At 54.0% G+C, this 27,802-nt stretch overlaps 3 protein-coding genes across 7 annotated transcripts; all 3 read right to left on the bottom strand.

Annotated features, from left to right (window-relative positions):
• Positions 1–78: 78 nt before the first annotated feature.
• On the bottom strand, positions 79–11,504 carry UNC13D (unc-13 homolog D). Of its 5 annotated transcripts, none has more exons than XM_015880163.2 (33): positions 11,350–11,504; positions 10,952–11,120; positions 8,828–8,860; positions 8,540–8,647; positions 8,277–8,336; positions 7,986–8,052; positions 7,728–7,905; positions 7,434–7,478; positions 7,196–7,264; positions 6,958–7,027; positions 6,741–6,845; positions 6,535–6,627; positions 6,292–6,395; positions 6,073–6,190; positions 5,461–5,585; positions 5,264–5,354; positions 5,122–5,178; positions 4,860–4,957; positions 4,600–4,651; positions 4,260–4,390; positions 3,768–3,888; positions 3,166–3,309; positions 2,935–3,033; positions 2,353–2,559; positions 2,203–2,271; positions 2,036–2,115; positions 1,826–1,931; positions 1,667–1,738; positions 1,483–1,566; positions 1,232–1,352; positions 943–1,066; positions 544–749; positions 79–449 (listed from the first exon to the last, which is right to left on the bottom strand). In XM_015880163.2, exons 3-33 carry the CDS (start codon positions 8,858–8,860, stop codon positions 343–345), a joined length of 3,144 nt encoding a protein of 1,047 aa, XP_015735649.1. In that variant the 5' UTR covers positions 10,952–11,120; positions 11,350–11,504; the 3' UTR covers positions 79–342. The 5 variants fall into 5 exon arrangements, 4 of the variants coding, with proteins under 4 accessions (XP_015735649.1, XP_015735648.1, XP_015735651.1 ...); XM_015880162.2 differs by having other exon boundaries at positions 10,952–11,097; XR_001558878.2 differs by lacking the exons at positions 10,952–11,120; positions 11,350–11,504 and adding an exon at positions 9,623–10,681 and having other exon boundaries at positions 943–1,043.
• Positions 11,505–11,893: 389 nt separating this feature from the next.
• On the bottom strand, positions 11,894–18,223 carry WBP2 (WW domain binding protein 2). Its single transcript, XM_015879609.1, has 8 exons — positions 18,089–18,223; positions 17,144–17,252; positions 16,474–16,609; positions 14,829–14,921; positions 14,383–14,499; positions 14,030–14,152; positions 13,466–13,542; positions 11,894–13,303 (listed from the first exon to the last, which is right to left on the bottom strand). Exons 1-8 carry the CDS (start codon positions 18,145–18,147, stop codon positions 13,250–13,252), a joined length of 768 nt encoding a protein of 255 aa, XP_015735095.1. The 5' UTR covers positions 18,148–18,223; the 3' UTR covers positions 11,894–13,249.
• Positions 18,224–19,902: 1,679 nt separating this feature from the next.
• TRIM47 (tripartite motif containing 47) lies at positions 19,903–27,772 on the bottom strand. The gene is made up of 6 exons (XM_015879583.2): positions 26,618–27,772; positions 25,080–25,175; positions 24,735–24,965; positions 24,053–24,248; positions 23,460–23,534; positions 19,903–22,861 (listed from the first exon to the last, which is right to left on the bottom strand). Exons 1-6 carry the CDS (start codon positions 27,692–27,694, stop codon positions 22,236–22,238), a joined length of 2,301 nt encoding a protein of 766 aa, XP_015735069.1. The 5' UTR covers positions 27,695–27,772; the 3' UTR covers positions 19,903–22,235.
• Between the last annotated feature and the right edge of the window lie 30 nt (positions 27,773–27,802).

The raw sequence follows: 27,802 nt of genomic DNA, 5'->3' as shown, positions 1-27,802 counted from the left end.
GTGATGCTTTTAATTCCCCTGCAAACAGAGCCCCCCCCCCCCCCTTCTCCCACCTGCCACAAAGACTGATCCAGCACACCTGCTTCCATGCTTTTAGTTTAAAATAAAGGGGAAAAAAAGAGACAACCAAGGGGGTTAGATTGCCCCAGCCCCACACTGATGCTGCTGCCCATGCAGAGCACTGGGGCTGGGAACACGGCCAGGCAACGTAGTGTTAGTCTGCAGGGAAACCCCCAACCACCCCAAGACCCTCCTGAGCCCCACGGGGGGCACTGCTGGGGGCAGGGCCTGCTGTCCCCATAGGATCCCACTCTGGACCCCCCCATTAGTGCACCCTGCCCCTCATGCCGTCTCCTTGGACTGCTTGGCTCGTTGCTTGCGCAGCTTGACAAAGGCCTGGGCTTCCTTGTCCCCCTTCCTGCACTCCAACAGCTGCAGGATCTCATCTCCTGGGGGTGGGGGGAGAAAAAGGGAGTGATGTGGGGTGGGGGGACACACAATGTGGGGCTGGTTGTGGGGGTGGGATCCCCCCCTGCCCCGTACCACTGGGTTTGGGGTGGGTGAGCGGGAGGCGCGTTTGGGGCACCCAGCCCATGTCAGCCTGGTCCTCATCAGCATCCAGACCACGCACGTGGCACAGGGGGAAGAAAGCTTCTCCCTCCAGGTCATTGGCACCCAGCGTGTCGTAGTCAAAGACAGTGAGCAGCAGGCAGGCCCCGTCCTGGCGGCACTTCTCAGAGGGGATGAGGCTGTGGGGTAGGACATGGGGACATCTCATCCCATGTTGGAGCTGTGGGAAGCCCATAGGACACCCCAATTCCCCCTGCTGTGTTTCAGCCTCCCCTGAGCATCAGCCCACGGAGAGGGGACAGGAGGTGAAAGCCAACCACGGGACCCACTTGTGTGGGGTAGGGATGGGGAGCTGGGGGCTGCCCTACGTACAACTCGAAGGCTTCGTCGAAGAGGGGGTGCAGTTCGTTCCTCTTGCACTGGGTGCTGCGGGCCACCACCTCTGGGAACTCGTGCCTGGGCTCCAGGGTGAGCTGCACAAAGGGGTCACTGGAGCCTGGCGGGTTGGGTTGCATCCCTTATGGTTGGTCCTGGGCATCATCTGGAGCACCCAGCCATGCAATGGGGCTGGGACACCCCCGCCTGGCCCAGGGTGACTCCATAGAGGGAAATAATTCCCTTCTTCCCTCAGCAGCCCCCGTGCTGCAGCCCCTGCTCTCACCGTTGGAGTCCAATGGGATGAGGTTGGCAGCGTTGAGCACCTCCACGCGCAGCTTCTGCTCCGCAGGGCGATACAGAGCTTTGATGGTCACGGCCCCGTACTTCTCTGAGCTGATGTCCAGCTGCACAGCACAGCACAGGGGTGTTATGGGGGCATCCTCCAGGTGCCACAGACCCCAGCACTGGGGTAAACCCATTGCTGACAGGGCAGGCAGTGCTGGGAAGGGGTGGGGGTCCCATCCTGACTCCCACCTGCTCCTGGATCCTGTTGCTGAAATACTTCTGGATGAGCTTGCGGCTGCTGGAGGAGCAGAGGGCCAGGCGGCTCTCTAGAGACTGCAGGGGGGATGATGAGTGACCATCAGGGTCTGCAGCCTTGGGGACACCCCTCCCCATAGGACACTTAAAGGACATCCCAGCCCCCCCAGCACCATACCAGGAAGGCAGAGCTGTGCAGGGTCTCCAGGGGCAGCCCGCAGCCCTCAGCATGGAAGCACAGCTCCAGGCTCTGGAGAGGAGGATGCTGTTAGATGTAACCAGGTGCCCAACCAGGGACCCCCACCCACCCAAGGGGACACCCCCACCCTCCAGGTACCTTCAGGGCACAGTGCAGCTTCCTGCAGTGCTGCAATGAAGGCACCTGCGGCCCCGCAGCCGCTGTCAGCACAGCCAAGGTGTGATGCCAGAGCAGAGCAAGGAGGCTGCGGAGTGAGGGAGGGGGCAGTGAGCTGGGGCACATACAGGGCACACACCCCAAGCTCAGCCCCATATCAAGGCCCTGAGCCCCACGGGGGTCCTTGGTCACCTTTTGAAGTTCTCCTGGACCAGGTGCTCATTGAGGTACTGCAGCTCCGACTCCAGGAACTTCATGAGAGGGAGGATGGACTGCAGAGGAGGAGAGGAGCGTTGGGGTGGGCACGGAGGAGCTGCATTCAGCAGGGCACAGCGGGGGGGGTTGGAGCAGCTGCTTACATCCTCAGGCTCCTGAGCGTTGTTGGAGGCTGACAGCTCTTGGATGTGCCTGGCAATGCCCGCTTCCAGCTGCCAAGAGGAAAAACACACACAGACGATGAGGCTTATTTCCATCCCTGTGGGTTAACCTTCCTCACTTCAGGTGGTCACCTTGGTGGCCAGGGCTTGCACCACGTCCTGGACCTCGTGGTCCAAACAGGAGACGGCGCTGTCGAGCTGATGGTGCAGCGTGTGCTGGATCTGCTGCCGGTCAATGACGGCCCCCGTGCGCCGCTCCAGCTGGGCCCAGTCCAGCTGCAATGGCAGCTTCAGGATGAGCAGCCGCAGCTGCTTGATGTTGTTCACCACGATGCAGAGCTGGGGAGGAAGGCTGTTACTCAAGTCATCGCTCTGGCTCCAACCCCAGCTCCCCCCCCGCCTTCATCCTCATCCCTGTCATCATTCCCACTCATCCCTGCCCTAATTCCACCCTCATTTTCATCCCATCCTCATCCTCACTCTCATCTCCAATCTCTCCCATCAATCCCATCCTCACCCCCACCATCATCCTCATCCCACCTCTTTCCCCAACCCCAAACCCACACGGTTTCCCCTCCCGCTTTCCCACAGTGACAGCCACCAGGACCAGCTGATCCCCATGAAACCCAGACCCAATTACTGGCTGCTCATCTGCTCAGACACAACAGCCAAACCTTACCTCCCCCAGACCCAGTGTCCTGCCCCATTACCAACCCTGTTGGCTGCTTCCCCCTCGTTCTGTTCACACAGCGACAGAGCCTCAGCCCTCTCCTTGATGAGCCGGCAGTACATCAGGGCGATTTTGCACATATCCTGCATGGTTGAGAAGGAACAAATGATACCAAAGGGGCAGCACGGAGACCACCATGTTGGCATGGGACACTGGCCCCGTTCATTGGGACCCCAAGCTGTTTGTGTTTGTTTGGCAGCCCCAAGAGCACAAACCTCCACCAGCTTCACCATGATCATGAAGGCTTCCTCAGGGTCCGGCCAGTTGAGTTGCTGCCAGGTCTTCACGATCTGGGCGTAGCAGGTGGACAGATCAACAGTGGACGTGCTGTGCTTGTTGTGCTCCCCGAATGGTGTCAGCTGGGAGGGCACAGAGCAAAACCAACTGAGCCAACCCCACAGGAGAGCTGCTCCTTTGTATTAAGAGCATCACCAGATCCTTCCTACACTCACTCTGCATCATCATCTATCTGCTCTGGGGCATAGAGGAGATAAGAATGCAGTAGCCCAAGCTTTCCCCTCATTCTCCATCCCAATGCTGAACCACACTGAAGAATAGGGTGAAGAGCCCCCTGGCCCCATAGCTGCCTTCCCTCCTCTCTTTCTGAAGGCAAGAAGAAATGGCTCATAGCATTAGCCAAAACACAGGGAGAGGAACCAGGCTGCAAGAGGGACCTCCGTGGTGGCATCAGAGCCATGAAACAGGCATGGGGGTGAGGAGCACAGGGGAGCAAATAGCCATGAGATAAAGACCCCATTGGGAGAGCATGAGGGAGAGCCCAAATGCTGGGGAGGGGGATGTTCTCCTCCTGGGTTACCTGGTCCATCTGCACAGCCCTCTGTGCTCTCTCCAGTGCGATGCTGTAGGCCTTCTGCAGCCACTGCGGCACAGCTTCCTTGAACCACTGGTGGAAATCACTCAGAGCCAAAGGACCATCCCTGTGGATGGAGAAAGCAGCTCCTCCCAGCGCATGGTGATGGCATGGGGCTTCCAACCCTCCATCATCTCATACACAAGCAACAGAACAAGGAGAAAAGTCCCCTTGTAGATGTCCCCATCAAAACCCACTGAGAAAAGAGCACAAAATCATAGAATGTATTTGGAAGGGACCCGGGTGGGTCATCAAGTCCAACTAAGGATCCCATAAGGACCATCGAGTCCAAGCCTGAAACCCTTCTGGTGCTGCTCACCCCAACACCAGCCCTGCTCTTGGATGTAATTAGGGTTGTAATGAGGGAAGGCTTTGGTGTTCCTTCAAACTTGCTGCTCATTGCCCCGTTCCAGAACCACATCCCTGCCAGGTTGGTACCTCTTTGGGAGGAAGTCCTTCATCCTGTAGAGCTCCTGCAGGTTCAGGTAGAGCTGGAAAAGGCTCTCAGCTGTCGGCTTGGACATGCCAGCATCGACCTCACGCAGCTGCCCCTGGACGTGCTCCGCAACCTGGCAGTGACAAAGGGGAGAAGGGCAGCTCATGGGGTATGGAGTTATTGGGGTCCAGCTGGGGAGGCCATGGGGCCTGAAGCCATGGGGTGAGGCTCAGCTCATGGCACTCCCTTTCATGTGGCATCCCAGGAGATCCTTTGGGTCTGGCAAATAGATGAATAATGATGGTGACTCCAGGGGTGCAGAGCAGCCATGGGATCACTCACCAGGCTCTCCAGCTCCAGGTAGGCGATGGAGAAGAGATTCAGCTTCAAGGTGCTACAAAGAGAGAAACAGAATCAGGAGCCAACCCCAACCCAGCAAACCCATCCTATGCCATTAGGGAGAGGAGAGCTCTGCAGGGCAGAATTGGGACCACTCCTTTTGTAGGTGGGACCCAAGGACCAGGGAATGAAGCATCAAAGCGCCTCATTGCTCTTGGTCCTATGGAGGGTTGGTTGAGGAGGGGTTGAGCTCCACACCCCACCTGATAAAGAATTTATTCCATATCTTCTGGCATTGCTGGAGATCTCCTATCACCTCCAAGAGGAGTTTGGCCAAAGCTTTGCCGTTTTCCTCCATGCTCTGAAAAAGAAGGAGCAGCTCGTTTGGGATGCTCAGCGATATTGAGATGACCTGAGCTCCATCTGTCCTTGTGGGGTAGCAAGATAACGTTAGATCCACATTAGCAGCGCTGTGCTTGTAGGGCTGGGCACCATCGCTATGGAGCAGCAGAGGTGGGAACTGACCTTCACCATAGGCTGGAGGTGCTGCTTCTTCATATGGAACCACTCAGTTGTGCCTGACTGCAAGAGAGGAGCCACAGTGTGACAGCATTGAAGCTGGAGGAAGCCAAGTAGGGGTAGGGGGTGGGTGAGGGGGTCCCACTACCTTGAGTGCCTCGGAGACCATTCCGGGGAGGTCAGGGCTGAGTGTGCACAGCTCTCTGAAAGCTTTCATCTTACACATCTGGACCAGGACCCTGCCAAGGGAGAACCATTGGCAAAAGCCATCACCGACCCCTCCAAGGCAACACCACCTTCCTTAGGAGGCCCTAAGCAAACACATCTCCCAACAACCAGACTCACCTGAGCAGGGACTGCAGCCGCTCCGTGGACCTCGAGACAGACAGGGGGAAGATGATGCGGTACCTCCGGATGAGGGACAGCCCATAGGTCAGCAAGGACTGGAAGGACTCTGCCAGCTCTGCTTTCTGGGGGAAGGGAGGGAAGACACTGTTATGGGTGATGCTGGGACCATGGTGCTGCATAGAACAGAGCCCCAAGGCTCTCGCTCCTCTCCTGATGCTCCCAGGAACTGCTCCCCCAAGGGGCTGAGTTTTGTGCTGAAAGCTCATTGCTATGCATGAAAGGTTCCATATCACAGCAGGGGGCTCGGATGCCCTGGGAAAACAGGCCATGGGGAGGCAGCAGGAACTGGGTCAGATTTCATTGTCATCACTGTGCTTGGGATTGAGGGACAGTTGGGCAGCAGCAGCTTCTGTGTGATGGGAAACAAATTCACATAAGGGGTTCCCTGTTCTGTCCAGGTCCCATGACCGGTTTCCCTACCAGTAACACCCTGCAGCCCATCCCTGAGGTCTCTGGGCAGCCCCATACCCTACAAGCTCCTGCCCTCCCTACAGCACAGAGACCAGGAGCCAGCAGGGGCTGTGAGGGTCACACCTCCCTGTGTCCCACCTGCTCCGGCCGCAGTCGTTCCTGCACCCACTGGTACTCGATGCTGGTGATCTGGTGCAGCAGGCAGCTGCTGTTGAACTCCAGGCTCTGGTACAGCTTGCTGTATGCCAGCCACTGCCTGGGGATTTGGGGAGAGGATGGGGTGAGCCCTGAGGGGATGGCAAAGGGCTCCCCAGTGCTACTACAGCCAGAATGGGGAAATGGAGAAGGGATACTCACGCCATGACCTGGTGGAAGTCGGAGAGATCCTTTTGTGTGGCATGTAGGTATAACACAGTGCTGGCATGTGGGCTCAGCTCCCCATCCCAGGCAGTGCTACCGGCCTGCCAGGATGCACAGCTGGGTCAGGAGCTCTGCATTAGTCCCCAGCCACAGCCAGGCACCTCCTGACCCCATCACAGTGCAGCCTCCAAAGGGCATCACCCCCATCCCATCCCCACTGCTCCTCTCTCCCCACGGCACCTGGTGCTGCAGGATCTCATGGGACACCAGCTGCTGCAGGAGGTGGCGGTGCACGGTGTAGCTCGGCTGCGTCCTGCTGCAGGTGGTGGCTCTCTGCAATGAGACGATGCGTGCAAAGCATGTGTGCAATAACCAACCCCAGCAGTTGGAGAGCTGGGGACACAAAAAGTGTGGGGTTGGAGAACCCTGGCTGTACTCACTCCTACCTTCTTGTGGGTCAGCAGGAACTGCAGGTGGCATTGGCCCCGGTTGGGGTACGTCTCTGTGCGCGGCTCCAGTTGGTACCAGCGGTCATCCCAGCAGTGCAGGTCCTGTGTATGCAGAGATGAGGGGCAGGGACACAGCATTGCTATGAGGATGGGCTGCCATAGGGATGGGGGTCCTGGTCACCTCCTCCAGGTCTCAGTCACATCCAGGGCTCACCTTCAGGCGGAGGACCACGTTCCCAAGGAAGTCATCCTGCCCTTTGTCCTTCCGAGCATCTTTAAAGATCCTGAAAGGAGCAAGGGGTGACCAAAGGGATCCACGCGGTCACCAAATGGACATGAACCAGGCAAAGCAAAGCAATATGGGGATAGCAGAGAACTGCTGCCCTCCCTCCTTTCCTCCAAGGGTGTTTAGTGAACCCAGGGAGCAAACAGCCCCGCATGGCAGCACGCACCGTTTGAGGCCATGGAGATCCGTCAGCTCACCCAGCTTGTGCCGCACTGACTCCACCGTGTCTGAGTCCCTGTGGGCACGAGCAGCACGGAAAGGAGTTCATGTTTCTATCACATTGCAAAGGGAAATGGAGTCCAAGGGGATTTGGGGGCTTTGCAATGAGTGCAGATCCAAGGGTCACCCCACTGCTCCCCCCAGCCCCGTGCTGGGAGGCAGAACTCTGCTCCAGCTGCACTCACCACATGTCCAGGTGGAAGCTGGCTGTTTCTATGTCCTCAAACTCCCTGGAAGGAATGGTCGGCAGCTGTCACTGCAGCAGCAGCACACGGCAGGACAGCGGCCATTGGGAGGTGCAGGTGGAAGTGGAGATAGACAAAGGTAGAAGTGAAGATAGATGGAGTTGGAGATAGAGATGCACATGGAGGTGGAAGCAGAGATGGGGAGACAGAGGTGTGGAAATGGAGTCACCCCCCCCCCACACACACACAGCCTGGGAGCCCCGAGATCCCTTAGTAGCAATGGGAGCAGATTACAGGATAAAGGTCTCGTCCCACACAGGGTTGAGGGTCTGGCTGATGATTTGTGTGCGATGGATCTGGTCTTCAGGGATGAGGTCCTTGACCACAGCCTTCAGTCTCCTCTTGCTGTCGGGGTGGGCCAGCTCCTGGCTCTTGGATGCGATGCCCAGCAGGCAATAAGGGTCGCTGAACCCTGTAAGAGCCAGCAGTGCCATCCCCACTGAGAGCAGCAGCTGCCCCCCTCTGCAAAGCCACCCACCCGGCTCCACTTACCGCTGACGTCTTTCCCCAAAATCCCTTTGGCTTCTTTCACAGTGGCTTTCAGACAGAAAATGGGGCTCTGGCAGAGAGAAATTATTGCTTAACAGAGGGGAAAGCAGCCACAATGTCTGCTGCTGGATGTGCACCAGGAAGTGATGCTGCTTTGTGCTCAATGGGGTGTCACTGACCCTAAGAGACAGTTCAGTGCCCCCTGTTACAAACAGGCTCAGCCCCCACACGGACCTGGGGCACCCCAAACCCAAACCCAGCACCCCCCAGCACAGACCATGCCCTGCTCCGTACCTCCAGCTCCTGGACCTGCTGCAGGATGGCCCCGTGCTCCTCCGCATCCATGCCGAAAGCCTGTTACAAACATTAGGGCTGCTAACAGATGTGGCCCTGCTGATGGTGGCTGGAGGGCAGCCAGGGACTTCCCAGCTGGAAGGGTGAGGAGCAGCAGGAAAACTGGGAAAGCTCATCAGGGAGAAACACCCTGTGGCCATCCCCAACAATGGGGGGGGCTTTAGGAATCACCCTCCAATGGTCCTATGGGGGGAAGCACCCACCTCCTGCACGTAGGCACAGAGCTCTCTGCTGTCAGCAACATGTTGGGGCTGGGGTTTGCCCAGACGGTGCCGGATGGTGTAAAGCACCTCCTGGTAGAGCAGGGCCAGCTGTGGGGACAGTGCCATCACATCACTGCCATCGCAGTGTCCTCCCTTGTCTGTGCTTGCCCTCCCCTCCATTGCACACAGGGGATGCTGACTGCAGGGTGCTCCTCCTGCACCCAAAGGTGCTGCCCCCACACCCTGATGGCCCCAGTGATGGCACCATAGGAACCCACACGCTCGTACCTCTTGCTTGGAGAAGCGATGGGAGAGATCCATCTGGGGAAACAAGAGGGGAAGGAGGGGGCTCCCATCAGGTCTGGGGTCATGGCGATGGTGGGCAGTGGGGACAGGGTGGGCTTATCCCAAAGGTGCCACTAAACCCCAAAGATGCCCTGATGGCACTTATGGCAACGGAATGGAAACCATCTTTCCCCTCTGCCTGTCCTCACCCAGGGGATGGTGACCATGATGGGGCTGTTTGCCATTTGGGATTTGTCCAAATCAAATGTCCCAGCATTTGAGAACATTGGTTTTGAGTCACCCCAAACAAAAAACCCCCAAATTCATATATTGGAAATGTCTGAAACTCATTTGGTCCTTCCTGTGCTGAGCACTGACCCAGCTCAGATAGTGCTGGGGTGTTTGGGGGGGGGATGGATGAGCCCAACCCAAGACCCGGAATGACCTCGGGATCCTCCTAGTGGGAAACAAAACCACCCACTGGATCGTCATTGTTTGCTTATGGCAAATCTAGGGCTGCTGTAATCCCCCGACCATCTGTGCTGGGTTCTGCTCCGCCACCACTGCAGGTTAACACTGAAGCTGTTCCTGTTACAGCAGGGCTGCAGTGCAGAACATGGTGGGGATAAGGGGGGCTGAGCTGGCAGCAGGGACATTACTGCCATCCGGGGGACTCAGTCCCACTTCTCCCTTGGTACCAGCCCACTCTGGTCACACACTCACCCCATTTCTCCACCTGAGCACACGCTCACCCCACTCCTGCATCCCGAATTGCCATCCCCATCCCACAGCACCTACCTCAGGGCTCTCCTCCTCCCTGGGGAGGGTCCCCAAAGATGCTCCTCCAGCAGCTGCCATCCTGGGGCTGGGCTGGGAGCCCCCCCCTAACCCTGCTCTGCCTTCCCCTCACTCTCACGCTCAGAGGAAACCACAGCCCCTATCGCACCGCGGCCACTCGAGCAGAAACGGAAGCGTAAGAGGAGCTGCAGCACAATGGGGGTGTAGGAGTGGGGTGAAGGGAGGGAGTCACAGCCAAAGTCTGGCATCAGTTGTGAGTGAGGGGTTGGGAGAGGGGGGGAACAGAGGTCATAGGAAGGTACAAGTGATTGGAGTTGAGGAGGGTCTGGGCTGTTCTGTACCCCATGAGCACGGGAGGGGGACCCCACAGAGAGCAAAACTCATCTGCAGCAATGGAAATGGGATATGATGGGATCTGCAACACAGCCCCAAAGCTGCGGGGTGAGAAACACTGTGGCACACAGACACCCCATGGCACGCGGATAACCCCAACAAGGTTGGGCTGAGAACTGATGCACTCATTGCACACATGGATGGGGACAGCCATGGGGTTTTCCTGGCCGGAGGGGGCAGCAGCCATCCCTGCAGTGCAGCTCAGTGAGCAAAAGAGCAGGAAATGAGTGAGAACCCGGGGCTGCTGACGGCCTTGGTTCCTGTAAACACTTATATCTGATGGCAGCACGTAGATGTTCGCACCAGCACAGCCCTCCCCCTTGATCCCTATCAGAACCGACTGGGCTGAGCTCAGCATCACATCGTGTGCTGCCCTTTGTGCTGCTCTGTGCTCTCCTGGGCCCCATAGGAATCCTGGATTAGGGCTCACTACAACCTCGGGCAGGCAGCAGATGGGACATGGATGGGACACATAGAGGAGGCAGCCCAGCCCCACAGAGATGCTGATATGGGACATCACAGCATGGTGTGCTGTTACCAACAGAACAAAGCAGAAATGCCAGACATTCGGTGCTGCTGGGGAACAAACGCTTTGGTGTCTGCGTTTGGTTTTGGCTGCAAAATCTGTCACAGCAAAGAGGAACCGCAGAGATAAAGGCACAGCAGGCACAGCACCCCCCACGTAAAGCACAATACAGAGCAAACCTCTCCATCCCCTTTAAAAATAACACCCGAAAGGAAAAGCCCTTTCTCTATAGGCTATAGGGCTCTATAAGGTGAGTCCATAGTTGATCATAGGGGTTATAGCTGCTGCTGTGGGGTAGCAGAGCTAAGAGGTGGATGGACAACAAGCAGCACCGCAGCCTTTAAGATTCATCTTGTCCCTAAATGAGAAGCTGGCGCCAAGGGAGCACAAAGCGCTGCTCATCTTCCTACCTCTCCACCTGATAATCCCGGAGCCTCCAGCCGTCCTTATCTGAAGCTCTGAACGGAAACGGGCCGAATGGTCCAACAATTGATTTCAACACATCCCTGTTTCACTTCTCCTTTTAAACCCCGGCTCCGATGACTGCGCAAAAACCCTGTGATGGTTTGGCAAGCCAGGCTGTAAATGGGCAGCGAGGGGAGCAGGGATGGGGGGGAAGCTTTCACAATGAGGGCACTATGGGCCCACCCTCCCCTTAACCCTCCTTGCATCTTTCTGCTGCCCCAGACCCCCAGACGCTGCCCGCCCTGGGATGAGACCTGAGCAAGGCAAAGCCAACATGTAGATATGCAGCATTTGCAGAGCCAGGCTCACAGCCCAGCTTCAATAGCACAATGCAAACCAATACCTTTGGCTCCAGGTTCCTCCTGTCTGCAGTTTGCTGTCCCAGGGCAGCCAGGAGGATGAAGCAGCGACCATGACAGCACGGCCAGCCCTGAGCACTGTGGGTGCTGCAATAGGTTTCCAGCTCCGGAGAGCAGCATTTCCAGCTGACTCACGCAGGGTGAGCAGACGGGTGAGTAATGGTAAGCATGACTGGGGAGAAAACCCTTGTCTAAATTTAACATCCTCACCTTGCATGGCCTGGTGCTTCAAACCAACACACAACAAAGAATAAGGGAAAAGAAAGAAAAACACCAACATTTATCACTTGCAGTGAGGAGGGCTGGGTCTCTTCCTTAGGTTGCAGTCATCCCTGAGCAGGTAGGTACAAGCTCTGCCCCCCAGCACAAAGCATCTCAACAGGACTTTCAGGTCCTGCCATAGCAGCAGCTCCTGCAATAGCTGCTCTTTGCATAAGAGCTCCAAGAGCTTTGGAAATACCTGGTTTCACCACACCCCAGTGAAGGGGGGGGTGTCACAGCCCCATTCACACACAGACACACACGGCGTTAAGATTCGAGCTGATTTCGCTTTACTTCACAGTCTTGGCAAAACAAAAGTGCATTTGGAAGTCATTCCACATCCATATATTAATCAGTTTCAAAATAAATATAGAAGTATATATATAGAGATATAGATGCATATTTAAAATACCCATTTCTTTACATCACCGCAATAGCAATTCTAGAAAAGTCAGTGCACAGAGAGCAGCCGTTTGATTCATCACCTAAAGTCAGACACATTAAAACAAGAGGTGGTCCCTGTTCATGTCCAAGCAGGCTCCATGCAGCAGGGCTCAGCCTTTCCCTAACACATGATCCTTCTCCACACTTGCTGGGATGGATCCTCACCCCCACAAACACTGTCAGAAGTCAATAAGATCGGTTCAAAGTCAACTCCCAGCTGATCCAGGAGCACTAACAGCATCCAGCGACACAGCTCAGTTACACCTAATGACTTACTTCACCTTTTCATACATTCTCTCAAGTGTTTCCAGAGCAGAAGCGACTATTTTCTTCCCACGAGCTATTAATTCACCAGTTAAATCACAGCAGGAAGATGTTTCACTGGCCAAAGTGTAACTTGTGTTACAGGGAGGGGAGGGAAAAAGAAGTGCATCAATGACTATAAGGGCAACGTTCAGGGCTTCGTGATCTCAAGCCCACGTATTGGAATGGAAAAAAGAGATAAGTGAGGATGAGTGTTCCCACGTGATCTGTGACCAGTCAGATGCTGCTGATCAGCCCCGCAAAGGGCAGCTTTGTTCAGAGAAAGGAAGCTTGTCAGCATCATCAGAGTGCACAGCAGAGGAACTTGTTTTAAGGGAGTTTATCAGACATCTACATAATGCGATAGACATCCATTTCCTCTGAGATTCCAAAGGTTCCCACTGAAGCCCTTTATTCAGTAGCAGAGGGAAAAGTTGGGTGTGATACTACAGGTTTAGAGGGCTACAAAGAGACACCTCTGTGTCCAGAGAACCCCAATGTAAAGACATGACTCCCCAAGCGCCTTGTTCCCATGTTATGAGCTTGTTAATTATCATTACTCTAAAGAGGTATGACTGAAGTATCAGAAGAAACAGACATAAAGGAAACTATCAGAAAGAGAATCTCCAGTTCTAGTGTTGGTGTGCACAGGGAGAAAGGAAAACCGTGGTAGGGCTGCAAACCTTCAGAGCTCTTTGAGGTGAGCCAGGCTGCTGACATCTCTCCCCTTGCTCTGCTCATATCTACCACTACAGTCCAGGAAAGCTACGTGCCTTGAGGTAAGGCTCTACTCCTCAGTGCTAAGGACCATGCCCCGGGATTCAGCCAAAGTGGGAAGTAAGAAAGCAATGAGTTGTGGAGAAGTTCTCTGGTAGCTTATTGGTTTTTCTTGTCCTCTGGTGGGAAGTACGGAGGAGGGGGTGGCTGGTCCTGAAGGAAAGAGAGTAAAAATCACATCAACGTGTGGCTAAGGCAAACCAAACAGAACACAGAACAAATCAATTCAGACACACTGAGTAACTGTAACTTGTACTTGATTCTGATACTCTCCCAGGTAGGAAATCCCTGTGGAAACTTGCTTTCAGCACTTACCGTGGGCATGTAGACGTTGTGTGGGTTTACTGGGTTGTAGTAAGCACTGGCAGCAGCTTCAGCAGCTTTTGCTTCAGCTGTGACAGAAAGAGAACAGACAATTTAGGTGGCACACAGGGAATTTTTACAGTCGCAGTTCCACATCCTCCTGGCCATTAGCTGTTACAAAGCAAGCACTATCTTATCAGTGCTCAAGCTAAAATGCAAACAATGCAGCTGCAGACGGTGTTTGTACTTGAGAGCACCAGGCTGGCCTTCAGACTGAGCTGGAGGTTAGAGCAGCTCCCTAACCCCTCCTTCCCAAACTATTTTAACTTAATTGGGGCTTCTAAGTTGTCTTCATATTCCCCACGACATTAAGGATATGAAATCTCAACAAAGGAACAAAAGTCTGACTTTTCTGAGCCATAACACTGATGCTTAACATTCTTGATCTCATAAACAATCATTTCACGTGGATTTTTGCACAGCTGTTGTCAAGAAGCAACAAGAGAACGTCTACCAACTTCTGCTGCAGGCACTACAAAGCAGTTGTGAGCTGATTCACCCGAAGATATTTCTCACCTGCAGGAGTAGAAGGCAGATCTGGACCACCAGAGGGTGGCTCCAAGGGCCCAGGGTACGGCGGGGGAGGCAGATGCATGTAACCCATGTCTGCACCCCCCACAGGGGGACCAGGGTAAAACTCTGTCAGGAAAGGAGATAATGTGATATCAAGGAGTTAAAATACTCTGGGTGGAGTCAAAACACGCAGCCAAAGCAAGCTAAAGGCAAATACCTTTAAGCTCAGGAGAAAAAGCTGCACAAGGCATCAGATCCAATGTCAACGATAATGTAAAACGTTGATTTCTTTCCCTCTTTAGCTGTTGTAACTCTTGTTAGCTAAAATTATCCTTATCTGCAGTCCCCAGACTTACCAGGAGGAGGCGGTGGGTACGGATAGCCCCCATTGGCCACAGGTGGTGCAAAAGCATAGGATCCATTCGGCATATAGGAGTAGCCATAAGCTCCGCTGGGGACTTCACCTCTGGAGGCTGGAGAAGGAAAGATAAGGTCACTTCAGTAAAACACCAAGCTTGCAGAGAACAGAAGCCAAGACCTACAACAAACTTAAAGAGGCCTTATCTGAAAACCAAAGAAAGCAAAACAGAAAAAATCAAGCAAGGTCCAAAGCTAACAAACCCACAGCTTGCTGGACGTGAAAAAGGTGTTGTTTTAAGGCAAGAAAGTTCCAGATACAGCCTGAAATTCACGTACACTGGAATTGAACCCATCCCAGCTTAAAACTACCCTTGCTGTAAAATTAAGGCAAGGCCTCCTGAAACCACAAAAGCAAAGAGCAGAGAGCATTAAGCTCCCCTACCTTGGGATGCCACCTGTAGCATACGCTGCCCAAACTCTATAGCACCCCCAGCTGTAAAGGTCATCTTGAAGGTGGCAGATCCTTCCCAGCCGCCTGCAGGGAGAGAAAACAGAATTCACAAAGAAAGAGAAGCCATTTTGATGCTATTTAGCTTCTGTGCTTCACCTACAGAGGCCCTATATTTTTTTAAAGAGCTTATCCCAAATATCCAAGAAAAACCTGCAGAGAGAGCAGCAGAATTCCCTTTTGTATCAGAAAATTCCACATTGGACAACATTTTCTGATCAAGAGATACCTGAATAATAGGACCATCAGTAAGGGAGACATTCAAAAGCTTGCTGAAGTTGTGCCTATCACACAGGCTGCCAATAGCTCAAGCTATCAGGAGGGCTGAATTTACTCTAGCTTTGTACTTGATTAGTGCAGAAGACAGGGATTCTGTTAATCCCATTTGCTAGAAGGGTTTTGTAACTACACCTAACTGCCCACTGCAAATTAGTTTGGGAGTCTGAGCGCCCAGTGAAGCAAAGAGCTTAATGAAAAAAACAAGTATCGCATAAATCCATTAGAGTTCATAGAAAATATTTCAAGTCAGGATAATAATAATTAAAAAATAAAAACGAATTAGCCACTTCTCTTATTACAGGCTAAAAAAGAAAACCACGCACAGCCCAGAGTGCCAACAATGCATCAAAGCAGTAGCTGTGTCAGTAATGAAACAGGGATACAGAGATAAAAGAGCCTTTTGAGCTAAGCCAGACTCCTCTGGCTGTTGCAGCAACATCCTCATTAACTAAGCCAGCCTCTGGGGGGGGACTCACAGAGATTTTGTTAAAGCAGTTTGCCTTTCACACAGTTTAGTGTTTGTCCTTAGTGCTCAGCTCTCCTCTCACACTGGATGGTCTTGTTTTGCTGCCATAGAAAAGCTACAAGGCTGATTTCAGGGTAATAGGCTGAAGCCCTCTGAGCAGTGCACTGTGTTGCAGTGCCACAGCTAAGGGAATAAATCAGGCTCTGGATGAAATAAGTGCCTTGGTAAGAAGTAGAAGCATAGGACAGTGATAAAAGTATCTCTTAGGAAAAAAGAAGTCTACCACAACTCCTCATTGAACATATTATAAAGCTGCCCTTGAACATTCCCTAAGCTCAAGGTAATCCATCATCTTCCAAACAATACAGCAGTGCTTTTCCTAAACTGCACAATAAACGGATGTTGGAGATTCACACCTCGAAATCCGTACAGATCCAGAACAGACCGCGAGTGTTTGGCACAGAAGGATCTGGATGCATAAATAAGAGAGAGGCTGAACTGACCAAGGCCAAGCAACGCCCTCAGTGCTGCTGTCACAGCCTGATCCCTGCTCTGATGTTTACTCAGTGAGATCACTCGGCTGCCTGAACTCTGAATTTCATACAGAGGGCAGGAATGAGATCAGTTACACAGCTAATCTGTTCACTGTAACTGCACAGAGCTGACAGGGGGGAATATTTTCAGCCGCTGGTTTCAAAGAGAAAAACACATTTTAGCAATACTGAAAGAACCTATGCATCCAGTATCCACTTCACATTACAATGAATAATTACTTTACTAGGAACTATAGAAGTTCTGCATCTTAGCTCAGCTTTGTATCAGTGCTATACGTACCTCCTGCCTCTGCTTTCACTGTACCCTTGATATAGTTTGCTCCAAAGACAGGCTGCTTAATCTCACAATCTTTCAACAAATAAAAGGCCATCCCAAAAGACTGCAGAGCATCCTTTCCCTTCGATATAAAGATAACCTGAAAAAGAAACAACATTACAAAGGGTGTTTAAAATGAACAGGAAACACTGCCCCGGTTTATTATCTGTGGACATTGCTGGTGGACTGAATCTGCCTCCCACACTCAAAGATCCTTGTAATTTCTGCAAGCCCCAGGGTTCTCAGAACTGTCACAAGGGTAAAATGATGCCTCAAGGCCATAAAGCCTTCCAGAAGGATTACACACTTGCTCAGATAACACTCCTCCCAGTTCCTAGAGAACTCACAGCTGTGATTTAGTAGCTGAACTGCTCCATTCCGCATTTCCAAACCATCGCTCATTTCCAATCTTGAAGATGCCTGGTGGACTAAAACAGCTGCCCAGGTAAGAACTAATGTCATGGTTGACAACTAATCAGATTGATTATCTTTTGCCAAATAGGCAGGACATGCAATGAAGCCACAGTGCTCCCCACAAGGGGAGGACGGGTACATTATCCAGACCTTCATGCACGTGTAGAAGTGCAGAGCCATGAAGAACTCTGATCTCTTTCTAATGCCTTTTACTACTTACTCGGTAGGGAGTCAAGAAAACACTCCCTTTCTTGGTCCCTTTGAACGCCTCAGGCATCGGTTCAGCATCACTGAAGGTCATTTCTACATGATCATAGGTCATCAGAACGCTGCAAACAAGATGAGAAGAGGCACAGTGTTAGAGCTTGGGGCAGATTCCAGCACGTAGAGTTCACTGACTTACCAGAACTGCCTTAACCTCAGCCCAGCACCCAGCACACATGCTCACTCTGCCTTGCACTTCTGCTTGCTCTCAGCCTCGTGTTCCTTCTTCAGTGAGCTGATACAGCTGTTTGCACAGCCGGCTGGTGAATCCAGTCAATTAAACTCAAGTTCTCAATGTATTTCTTGCATTATGTTGAATTTCTGCCCGATCATTTCCCTAAATTGCTTCACCACAAGCAACACAACACAGGTAGGGCTGCTTAGCAGGAACCCCTCAGCCTGGGTTATGCAATGAGGCGACCAGAGGTCACAAGAATCCATCTCAGTCACTATAACGTGATTGGGATCATTCCTCTTCTCACTCCTATAACCCCACACTGACTCCTTAAGCCTCAATCAGAAACCAGCCTGATTAAGACCAATAAAACACATCCATATGGATGCAGGTAGTATTGTCTTAATATGACAACATCCACGTCAGGTAAACCAGGCCCTAATGGTGTGCACAGCACATTTAGACCTATTACCATCCCCAGTCGTACAGAAGGGCACCTGGGCCACGAACCAGGGCCTATATGACGGCAATGAGCCACATAGGGTTAAACAAGGGTTAATGAGCCACATAGGGCACACCAAGGGTTAACCCCAACATGGCGGGGGGGGGGGGGGGGGGCGGGTGTTAGAGCCCCTCAGCCCCATATGACCCGCAGGAAAAGGCCATTTTGGACGGAAAGGGGCTCGGAGAAGGAGAGAGAAGAGGGCTGGGCCCCTGACCGCTCACCTCTCGCTGTTGTTAACGATGACGCCGCCGCCCTCCGAGTGGTTCCTGTTCAGCGCCATGTTCAGCGCCGCCTCCGCCTCACAGAGCCGAGCTCGCACTGCGCCTGCGCGAAGAAGAGCCCGCTGGGCGCGCGGTGCGCTCTGGGATTTGTAGTCTCGAGGGGGTGGTGTTCCCCGGGCATGCTGGGAGTTGTAGTCCTCTCGCTCGGCAGCCATGTTGGTTTTTTGGGGTGGTGTAGGTCGCTCCTTAAGGGTTATTTTCTGCCCCAAATCTCACCGCTTCACTCAGCCTCGTCTGCCGTCCCCGAGGAGCAGTGCCACCAATTAACGCTGCTATTAATTCCCCGAGCTCCAGCCAGCTGCTGAGATCATATTGACTTTGCTATACACAACCCAAAGAGCCGGGCTCCTTTTTGGGATAACCCATTTCCCATCCCATCAATCACCCCATTCTGCTCCCTCTGACCATATATAATAAAATGAGCTCAGTTCTTTGCAGCCTGCGTGACTTGGCAGCTCTTCTGCCAGCTTCCTATTTTAGATAGTACCACAGAGCTCACACAAACAAAGCACGGTTTGCCCAGTGCCCTGACTGCATTCCAATTCCCTTTTATTTTCCCCTTCCAGGACTTTATCTTTGGCTGCACTTTGCACGTTTTCATTGCTCACAATGAAAACGCCATTAATCTGGTTATACTGTGCACTAAATGAGGCTCAACCCCTTTAAAAGCAAAGGTTCCCCCCCACTTTCCAGGCTGTTTCAGTGCCCATTTTGTGTCCCAGACACCTGGGTTCCTACAATTAACCCACTGAGGGTTAAACTGGAGGGGCCAAAAAGTCACCCCATAGACAAAGAAAGCTGCTCTGTGGGCGAGAGGAAATCCGGGGACAGGAAAATACCTGCACTATTGGCACAGCTACAGTTTGGGTATAACCCACTGCCTCCAACTGGAGCTGACTCCTAAAACAATCATAACACCTGCATAACTGCATTAAAACCGCTGCAGAATGACATGTTTTGAAGGACTCCTCGTATCAACCCTCAGCATAATGTGTGAATATGTTTTAAGAGGTGATATGAGGCTAAATTACACCTTTTTTTTTGTATGGATTTGAGCTTTCCCTGCAGGGTTTGCAGCCCAGCCCCTCCTCCAGTGCCTGCAAATCCCCAGGGGCAGCGAGGAAACTGAAAGCTCCATAATGGAAACCAGACTGAAATCAACTCAGAGACATAAAGCGTACAGTTCTTGGCAAGAAAAGCACAGCTTTGTGCCTTTTGTATCCGCTTTTTCAATAAGCTGCAAGTTTCCCTTTTAAGAAATGCTCATAACCAACAGCCCCAATTCCTCTCCTATTAAAGTCAGTAGCACACATACACAGCTTCCCCCAATGCTCCCTGAGCTAACAGTGCCCCCAGTAATGCTCTTCTCATAGCTCTGGCTGACGTTTGGTATTAAGAAACTCAGCCTTCATGTCAGGAAGTGCTGGCGTGCATGGGAAGCTCCAGAACTTCATGTATACAGATTAAATCATCGAGGGAAAAAAACATCTCATCTCTTCAACTTTGTTATTTCCAAGCCAAGGACAGAAGTCGAAGGGAGACAGAAAGAACTGAAACAATTCATTGCTTGGAACCTCCCCAGCGCTGTCAATATTGTTGTTGGATTCCAGGATTCTTCCGTTTCTTTTGTAATCGAGCAATAGGGAAATAAATGGGTGATTGGCACAAACCCTGCAGACACACTTGGAAAAGAAAACTTCTGTTATTCCCTGCCGGATGCACAGGACACAGAAAGAAAACAAGCAGAGAATAGATAACAGGACAACTGCAGTGGTAATGTTTAATGGTGGATCAGAGCCTCTATCGCCATCATTTTATTCTGTTATGGTGTCTCCACACACTGTAAGAGGTTCGATAGTAACTGCGTATTTTAAACGTCTAATTAAAGAGAGGAACACTGTGTGACAGCAAAAAACACAACTCAAAGGAGCAGGGAAAGGCTGTTTAAATTGCAAAGTGCTGCTTATCTGAACTCACCACACGTGGTGCTCACAGCAAACAAACATCAGAGATCCAGGGCTGGTATAATGCACGTCTCCTAATCATTCCAGTTTAAACCCCAAATAATTGGTAACGCAGTCTGATCTAACACCTGGGAGAGGCATCTTGCATCAATTAGAATGAGCTTTATGCCCTAAACCAACAGGATTTCTAGCACTTCCAGCCTGGATGTGAAGCAGCAGGGAGGGAGCATTATAGGAGCCCTCCGGACCCCTCTGTGAGCCGAACATCAGCACCCAGCTATGGGGCAGGAGCAATGCCTTCACTGTGGGCAGCTGCTCCCCTGGGGCTGTAGGAGGAAAAGCACTGGATCCCAATGAAGCAGCTGAAAGTTTCAAGGAGTCTCTCAGCCTTGATTTGGGCAATGAGGGGAAGGGAGGGATCGTGGCTGGAGCCCACAGCTCCCCACAGGAGCCATCCATCCACCCACGGCCAAACAAAACGGGGCAAAGGACCAGATCCACTCTATTTACTCTGGCAATACTCCTCGCAGCAAAAGGTAGGGACTACGCCTGGATACATGACATTTGGGGCTCCTTCCTTCCTTCCTCTTCCTCCCAGCACATCGCTGCTGCACGTCTCCAGCCTTCTTATCCAGCAAGGCACTGCTGACACCGAGCACTCAGCTGCTAACCAAGCACCCCTGATGCATGCACTGCATCACTGCTACTGGAGGGCATTTTGCAGGAGGCTGAGTGAAGCAAAGCATTTCCGAGGTAGGAGCTCAGGACACAGGGAGTGAATTCCCATCTGGGCAGCAGTCCTGCTGGCTACAGTGAGTCCATCCAGAGATGCAGCACTGCAAGTCCTGCTCCCCTTTCCCAGCACATCAGGAGGAGCAGGGATGGCTTCAGGCACATTGCAGTGGATGTGTGCTAACTAACACTCCTGCCTTGCGGTTGGATTGCTGCATTCAGATCCTTCAGCCCCATTTAAGGGCTGAAAGCAGTGGCTGTTTGCTGGGGACCGGCACCTCCGTGTGCAAAGAACACCCACTCACCAGCAACAGGAGCTATTGGAGCCGCGGTGTTTATGTAAACGTGGCTTTAACTCTAAACCTCCTGGCTTTACGCCTGCCTGTTTTTCACATTCACTTTTTTTTTTCCCCCCTTGGCTCCCTTTGAATATATCACTGTGACTTCCAGCTTACCCTCCTGGGGAATACATACACATATATTTTGTATATTTAGCTCAACGGGCCATTTTTCCAGCCCCGCTGACCGTTGGTGCGTCACCACTGACTCATTCATGCCAGCAAAGAATCCGGCCCCATATATTCTTTTTCTTTTTATTACCCAGCATTACTATTCTGTCAAGTGAGCTTCAGGAGGTAGGTAGCAAACTAAGCCCAGGAAAAATAAACCCAGAGGAAGGCAGGGAGGGCTGAGACAGGAGCTGCACTGTGCTGCCTTTGCAGCATCATTGGGGCAGTGCTGGCAAAGCTCCTTTAGGACACATGAATGGGCACCGTGCCTGAAGCCTCCACCTTTCCCAGATGGAACGCTGGCTTGAGAGCAGTTGTTGTTAATTGTTACTTGTTCCTGGTGTCTTAAGGGATTTAAGTATTGGCTTTTATCAATGTGCCTAAGAAACACTGTTTACTCCAGGCTGTACTCGTAGCAGCTTTTGGTTGTTTGAAAGGCTCCTCTAAGCTATAGGGTGCATTTACAGCTCAGATGTACCCTGTGTGCTTGAAGAATTGGGAGTTTCCCAGCAAGTCCCTTCCTTCTCCCATCAGCGATGTTTGGACGTGGTGTAGAACAGCCCAGGGCTCCAGCACACCTAGAAAGGACCACGGCTTTTCCACAGCGTGCCAAACACGAGGGATGCAGAGATCCTCACTCCTTGTTGGCGGCACTGATGGGCATCAAGAGGCTTTTGGATGTGGGTCGGTGCTGGGACGTGGGTCGGCAGTGGGACTCCAGTTGGCAGTCAGTCAGGATGATGCTTGGTGGTCTTGAAGGTCTCTTCCAACCCAGATGATTCCATGCTGCAGTTCTGGAAGGTGCTTTGCCAAGTGGGGCTGCCCCGATGTACGGAGGGAAGCCATGATGAATGGCTCCTCTGGGCTCTTCTCCTTGGGCACTTACCTGCGCTTCAGCACTGAAACACAATCCTTCTTCAGCGGCCCGATCTGCAGGTGGGCATCCACGCTCTCCAGGAAGAAGGCTGGTTTCAGCTTGAAGGAGAACAGAGCTGCAAACTGCTGGTTGATCTTATGTTGGAAAGGGTCCGACTGGGCCTTCCCAAAGGAGCCAGCCTTGAGCTGCTTCAGGCACGTCATTTTGGAGTCCTTGACTCCATAGAAGGTCAAAGCCTTCTCCGAATACTCCAAGAAGACCCCGATCGTGTGGAAAAATGGCTGCTGGATGACAGACTCTAAGCCACCGAACCAGGCAGCATAATTCTGCCCGTTCCACTGCAGGCAGCAGGACCACGTGTTGCGGCCCAGGCGGCTGTGGTCATAGGAGTCCTGTGGATTGAAGACCTCGGCAATGACGCCGATGCTGACCCAGCCATCGATGAGCTCCACCTCCCAGTAGTAGTTGCCCCGGTTCATGAGGTTCACACCCAGCACTTGCTCGCAGTTGATGAAACGGGTCGGGCTCTCTGGGTAGGGGATGGGGCAGAGCACCCGCTTGGCTCCCTTGGTGCCAAAGAGCTGGATGAACTTGTCGGCCGTATCGCTGTCCAGGTCGATGATGAAGGCAACTGTATGGGGTGAGGAGAAGACAGGAGGATGAGGAGAGAGGGAATTCCCCCCAGCCCACCCTGCTCCAGCACTCATAATTCCCATGATCTTTTTCTGACTCTGTTCCTGCAGCATCCTTAAGCCATCACCCTGTCCTCCTCCTTTTAAATCATAGAGCTGCAGAATCACAGAATGGCCTCTCTCCCATCTCCTGCCTCATTTTAGACCTTCCTTTTCTCCTCCCCTTCCTTACCACCGCAGCACTCCCTGCACAGCCCCTAGATTCCCCCTCTGCATCACACAGTTGATGCTGACCAGCGTCTGGCCCAAAGCAGATGCACCAACCCTGATCTAATTTAACACAGGATTCAATTCTCTGGAAGGAGAACAGCATTATTTATACTGTGTGCTCACAGCCCTGTGGCAGCTGCTCTGGCAGAACCACAGGCTGGGGAAAAAAAAAATCACCTAAATAGATTATGGTCGTTGTCAGGAAAGCAAGGAGACTTCCTCGTTAGCTGAGCAATATTTCCTCTGGCACATAGCAATGGGGCCAGGGCCTGTGGGATGGAGGATGGACCATAGCAACAACTGTCAAAGCAAAACCCCATCACTTACATTTCAGGAAGTACTCGCGGCTCTCCAGGCAGGCGGGATTGTTTGACTTGTCTGGAAACGAAGACTTGGTCATTGCTGGGGAAAAGAAACAGAGACAGAAAGGGTTTGTCACAGCAAAACTGCTGCCATCACTTCTGAAGCATCATCCCTGAAGCCCCCCATTGGTATCCAGAAAACTGAGGGACAGGAAGGAGCTCAGCCTAAGTGAGAGCACAGAAGGGAGCATCCCAGCCCTCCAGCCGCTGTGGTTTCTAACCCTGCAGCTCAGGGAGCCCACAACCTGCCCAGTGAAGGGAGCTGCCTGTCCTGGGAAGGAACAGTCCCCTTTCACAGCTCTTTGGCCCCTTGCCCCCTCCCACAGGGCCGTGCCTAGCTCTCAGGCTGTTTGTTGCCTCTCAAGCCTTTGGTCTCCGTGGAAAACTTCATAAAACCTCAAGGAGGAGGCGTTAGCCCAGACAGTGGTTGTGCAACCATGCCTGGGAGATGGGCCAGCGCTTCCAGGAGCCCCAGAGCCCACAGGCATCTTCCCAACCCCGACAGGAGGATGCACCCTTGGGCTCCCCACATGGGCATGGGGCCAGGTGGGCACAGACCTTCCTCTGCCTTCGGGAAGCTCATCCCATCCACTCCTTTCCCCTGCAAACAGTCCCACTGGCTTTTGCGGGCAGCTGACAGAGCATCCTTGACGGCACAGACGGCTTGGGAGCACTTGGTGAAGTTGAGCTCTTTCTGGAAGCTCGGAGCCGGAGAGAGGTTGTCTTCCATGGCTATTTTTAAGGCTTGAAACTCCTGAGCCAAAAAGACAGAGTTTCAGGAGGTTTCAAACAAGCCGAAGCTGCCTCTTGTTCCGCAACCCCACCCGGCCCCGGAGGATTTGGGAACTGGCAGCCTGCAGGACTTGGCCCCAAAGCAGCCTTGCAGAAGGGAGGAGGGCGGCCACGTGTCCTTGGCTCCTTCTCCTCGCTCTCTTTTAAACCCAGGCTCAGGCCATGCCCATCTGAAGAGAAGCATCTCCTCTGCAAAACATTGAGGAATACTGCAAGGGGCAGCGGGGCACCCCATCCCCAAGGCTAGGTACCGAGCCTGGGCTGCAGTGAAGGTGTGGGTGATGGAGGACAAAGCTATGGCAGCCCAGCCCAGCCCAGCAGCAAGGAGAGGATGCTGCAAACAGGTGGGGGACCCCACAGCCTCACAACCTTCAGCTCTGTGTGACAGGGGACCAAACCCAGCAGACAGCACCTGCTCCTCCTCCTCACCTCCGTGCCCACCACGCACCTGAAGGAAGTAGATGGTGTCGGTGCTGGGGACGTTCTCCAGGTTCTGCTTGCCCTGGGCCAGCTTGGCTCGCCTCTCCTCCTTCCAGCGGAGATCAGCCTCGGCCTCCCCCAGCATGGAGCGCTCGCTGTCCTCAATATAAGCAGCCACCTCCTTCTGGAAGGTGGCCAGCAGCTCCGAGGCTTCTGCAAAGAGCTTCTCCACCCGATCCTTCTCCTTGCTGGCTACACCCTGAGTGCGAGGACAGAGGGGTCAGCATCACTGGAAGCAAAGGAGGGGGCACCCAGGACCCTCCCAGCTCCCGGCAGTGCCCCATTAATGGAGGAGGTCCATCCCTTAAGGCACCTTAATGAGCTCCACCATCTTCCTGGTCTGTGCGATGGTGACAGCCAGCTCTTCCAGCTCGTTGTCCACACTGCTGAGGAATTTGGCTTGCTGAGCCTGCAGACACAAAGGACGAGCACTGAGCTCCATATCCATAGGAAGCAGAGCACGACAATAAACCCAGACCAGCTGCAGCCCCCTCCTCCCCAAAACCATGGTTTTGTTATTGGGTATATAGGAATGACCAGTTACCTTCCCTATTTCCTCCCTGTGCAACCCTCTATATCCACCCAACCAAGCTGCAAACATCCCTTCTGCATGTTCAGCAAGGTGCTCAAGGCTGGAAAAAGCTAATTGGGACCAGTGCAGGAACTCAGCACTGCATTAATTCCTGGGATATTTCTTGTACGAGCAAAGCAAAACTGCTCAGGAGCATGAGGTGCTGCAAAGGAAGCACAGCGCTTCCTGATGGCTATTGTTAGCCCCAGCCTGCTGCCCACCATGGGGACAGGCCCCTTGGGAGCCTTTTGGGAGCATCACGTGTGTTACTGGGCTGACCTCCTCCAGTGCTCAGCCTGGGGAGGTGGGAGAGGAGCTTTTTCAGTCCCTCCTTCCCACCCCACAGACAGCAGCGACACTCAGCAGTGCCTGTTGAGGAAATAGCTTTCTATTTCAAGGGTCCTATGACTAATAGAAGGGCTTCCCCATATCCCCAAGAGCCCACGAAGGACAAGCAGCCAACCTGGGGCTGCTGCTGGGTGTCTGCATGGTACCCAGAGAAGGGGGTCACCCCTGAGGTCCCCCATGGCCCCACAATGAGACAGGGATGCCCCCACGCTGCCAACCTGGCAGCTCCATCTCCCCGCACTCGGAACCACAGGGAGGTTTCGTGGGTGAGAAGTTGGGAGGTGACTCAGCCACATCTGGGAATGGGAGTGACGGAAAAAATCCCTGCTGCCAAAAGGAGCAACACAAAGGGCTCATGGAGCGGGAGAGGCGGGCGGGCAGCCAGCCAGGGAGAGGAGAAAAACTGCCTTGATGGAGCTGTGGGAACCAGACGGGGAAGGCAGGCACCCTGTGGGGGGAGCTGGGGGTCCCTTGATGGCTGCAGCACTAAACCCACAGACAGGGCAGGACTGACTGTAGTGCCCCAGCGATGGGCTGTGGGGTCCCACTGCGCCCCATGCAAGCAGCCCACCTGCTGGGGTGAGATCCCATGTGAGGGTGGGATGCAGCGCCCACCCCATCCAGGGCATCCCAATCACCCACATGGGGAGATGCACGCAGCCCTCACCCCCATAACACAGCACCCTGCTTTATTCCCTGACATGGTGCAGCTCCTTGGTGTGGGGGGGCCCAGGTGCTCTCACCCCCAGCCCCAAACCTATAGGGACCGCAAGGTTGGTCCATCCTCCCTATTCCCTTTCCCCACCGCACGCATAGGGCACCGTGCAACCCCTGTGCCAGGCTGAGCTCCTCCACAGCATCAGGGTTCCCACTCAGAACCACTATTACACCCCTCGACCCTCCCTGCCGCCCACCCTTTGCCCCCCACGCACCTCCTTGAGCTCCCGCTCCTTCTCGAGGGTCACCACGTCGTGGCCGCGGTGCTCGTGGGTTCGGCAGCGGGCGCACACGCAGGTCTGCTCGGCCCTGCAGAAGCCGTCGAGGGGCTGCAGGTGCCGCGGGCACAGCCCTTCTTCCAAGCGCCGTAACGGGGCTACGAGGCGATGAGAGCGGAACGCCGGGGAGCGCCGGTGGGGCTCCAGGTGGGCACCGCAGAAGGACGCCAGGCACACCAGGCACGAGCGGGCAGCCGCCGCCCGGCTCCCCTCGGGGCACACATCGCACAGCACCCCCGAAGCCCCCTCCTCCAACTCCGCTTCTCCCTCCGGCTCCTCTTCTGCCCCCGGCGCCATCTCGGTGGGTGAGGACGCGGCTCCGGGGGGTCCCGTTGTGCTGAACCCGGCGCTACCGGGGGGGGATCCGGGCCCGGGCTGAGGGGATGCGATGGCCGGGGGGGTCCGCGATCCGTCGGGGGACGACCCGGCCCCTGCGGCCCCCAGCAGCGGCAGCACCTCGCACAGGGCGCGGTTCTTGCTGAGCCTCAGAGCCGCCGGGAAGGGCTCCTGGCACAGCGGGCAGCGTGCCGCCCCGCCCGCCGCCCCGTCGGGGGGGCCCGTCCTCCCTCGGAGCTTCCCCAGACAGCCCTGGCAGAAGTTATGGCCGCACGGCACCGTCACCGGGTCCTTCAGCAGATCCAGGCAGATGGGGCAACCGAAAGGACCGTCGGGCAAACCCGGCACGGCCAACGCCAACCGCAGAGCCGCGGCGGTGGCGGCGGAAGGCACCGGCTGCGCTCTCCCGGGCGCACCCTCCATCCCGATGCGACCCGACCCAGCGGCCCCACCGGCGCTATGGGGCGGTCGGACACCGCGCTCCGCCCGCCCGCTCCGCCCTCTGCCGCCTCGGGGTGGGGGGATCGGGGCCTCCTTCCCCCCCCACGGGGATCCGGGAGCCGTGAGGAGGGGTCTGCGTTCTCCCCTTGCGAGTGGGTGCCCCGTGTCTGTGTCACTGTGCCCATGGACCAAAAGCGCCCCGTCCATCCACCCCATCCATCCTTGGGACGGACCCATCTGTCCGCCAAAAATGAGCTTTCTCCTTCTAAACCTTATTTTCCCCAAAGGGAACAAGCGGAACTGATTCTCTCCCCTGCTCAGCTCCAGCACCTTTGAGCCCAGTGG

The sequence above is a fragment of the Coturnix japonica genome, chromosome 18 (assembly GCF_001577835.2).
Source record: "Coturnix japonica isolate 7356 chromosome 18, Coturnix japonica 2.1, whole genome shotgun sequence".
Lineage (NCBI taxonomy): Eukaryota > Metazoa > Chordata > Aves > Galliformes > Phasianidae > Coturnix > Coturnix japonica.
This window is presented reverse-complemented; position numbering and strand designations above follow the sequence as displayed.